This window comes from Colobus angolensis, unplaced genomic scaffold, assembly GCF_000951035.1.
Source record: "Colobus angolensis palliatus isolate OR3802 unplaced genomic scaffold, Cang.pa_1.0 Scaffold135, whole genome shotgun sequence".
Classification (NCBI taxonomy): Eukaryota; Metazoa; Chordata; class Mammalia; order Primates; family Cercopithecidae; genus Colobus; species Colobus angolensis.
Window position 1 is genome coordinate 3,417,398 of NW_012114433.1, and position 1,358 is coordinate 3,418,755.

At 42.5% G+C, this 1,358-nt stretch overlaps 1 protein-coding gene across 1 annotated transcript in view; it reads left to right on the plus strand.

The window, feature by feature from the left end:
• Positions 1–1,358, plus strand: part of PMS2 (PMS2 postmeiotic segregation increased 2 (S. cerevisiae)) — a 43,708-nt gene that overhangs the window by 35,932 nt on the left and 6,418 nt on the right. The window contains exon 13 of the mRNA XM_011934408.1: positions 1,057–1,188. Within this exon, the coding sequence (XP_011789798.1) occupies positions 1,057–1,188 (132 nt within the window). The remainder of the gene's footprint in view (positions 1–1,056; positions 1,189–1,358) is intronic.

Genomic DNA, 1,358 nt, shown 5'->3' on the forward strand with positions numbered 1-1,358 from the left:
TGAGCCCAGGAGTTTGAGACCAGCCTAGGCAACATAGTGAGACCCTGTCTCTATCTTTGAAAAAATAACAAAAAGTTAAAAAAAAAAAAAAAAAAGCACTCACTAAATCCGGGAGAAGGATGGAGATATAATACAGGCAGAGGATGGAACAGGATAGCAAAATAAATTCTGTCTGTTCATTCTGTTTACAAATGCTGGCAATGACCTAACCCAGTGTTTCAAATTCTCTATTAGAAGGAGGAAAAATAGCATTTTTGTGATATTGCTATCCTTAAGGAAAGGATTCAGAAAAAGTTGGAGTCATTGGGGTGGCAGACTGAGGAAAAGGCAAACTACTTTTGTAGCTACTTTAACTTTTCTTTTTTTTTTTTTTGAGACAGAGTCTTGCCCTGTTGCCTAGGCTGGAGTGCAGTGGTGTGATCTCAGCTCACTGCAACCTCCGCCTCCCGGGTTCAAGCAATTCTAGTGCCTCAGCCTCCCAAGTAGCTGGGATTACAGGCATGAGCCACCACTTCCAGCTCATTTTCGTTTTTGTGGGTTTTTTATTTTTTTTTATTTTTTGGAGATAGTCTTGTCGTGTCTCCGAGGCTAGAGTGCAGTGGCGTGATCTTGGCTCACTGCAACCTCTGCCTCCTGGGTTCCAACGAATCTCCTGCCTAAGCCTCCCAAGTAGCTGGGACTACAGGCACGTGCCACCATGCCTGGCCTAATTTTTATATTTTTAGTAGAGAGAGGGTTTCACCATGTTGACCAGTGTGGTCTCAAACTCCTGGCCTCAAGAGATCTGCCTGCCTTGGCCTCCTAAAGTGCTGAGATTACAGGCGTGAGCCACTGCACCTGGCCTGTAGCTACTTTAGCTTCTAAAAAGAACTTTAAGAAAGAGAAAATTAAAAGGAACTTCTCAGGAAGTTTTATGACACTTAGCTGAGTAGTGTTGTTATTCATGTTGTTATTTTGACATGAATTCAAAATACAGTATTGTTTTCATTTCATTTCTGCTGTAAAGCTAAATGTTTGGCTTCAGGATTCAGTTTGAATCATTTTTGTGTTTTTCAGACCTCAGACTCTCAACTTAACTGCTGTTAATGAAGCTATTCTGATAGAAAATCTGGAAATATTTAGAAAGAATGGCTTTGATTTTGTTATTGATGAAAATGGTAAGTTATTAATTAGAACCATAGCGGCTGGGTGTGGAGACTCAAGCCTGTAATCCCAGCACTCTGGGAGGCCAAGGCGGGCAGATCGCCTGAGGTCAGGAGTTCGAGACCAGCCTGGCCAGCATGGTGAAACCCCATCTCTACTGAAAATAGAAAAATTTGGCCGGGCGCAGTGGCTCAAGCCTGTAATCCCAGCACTTT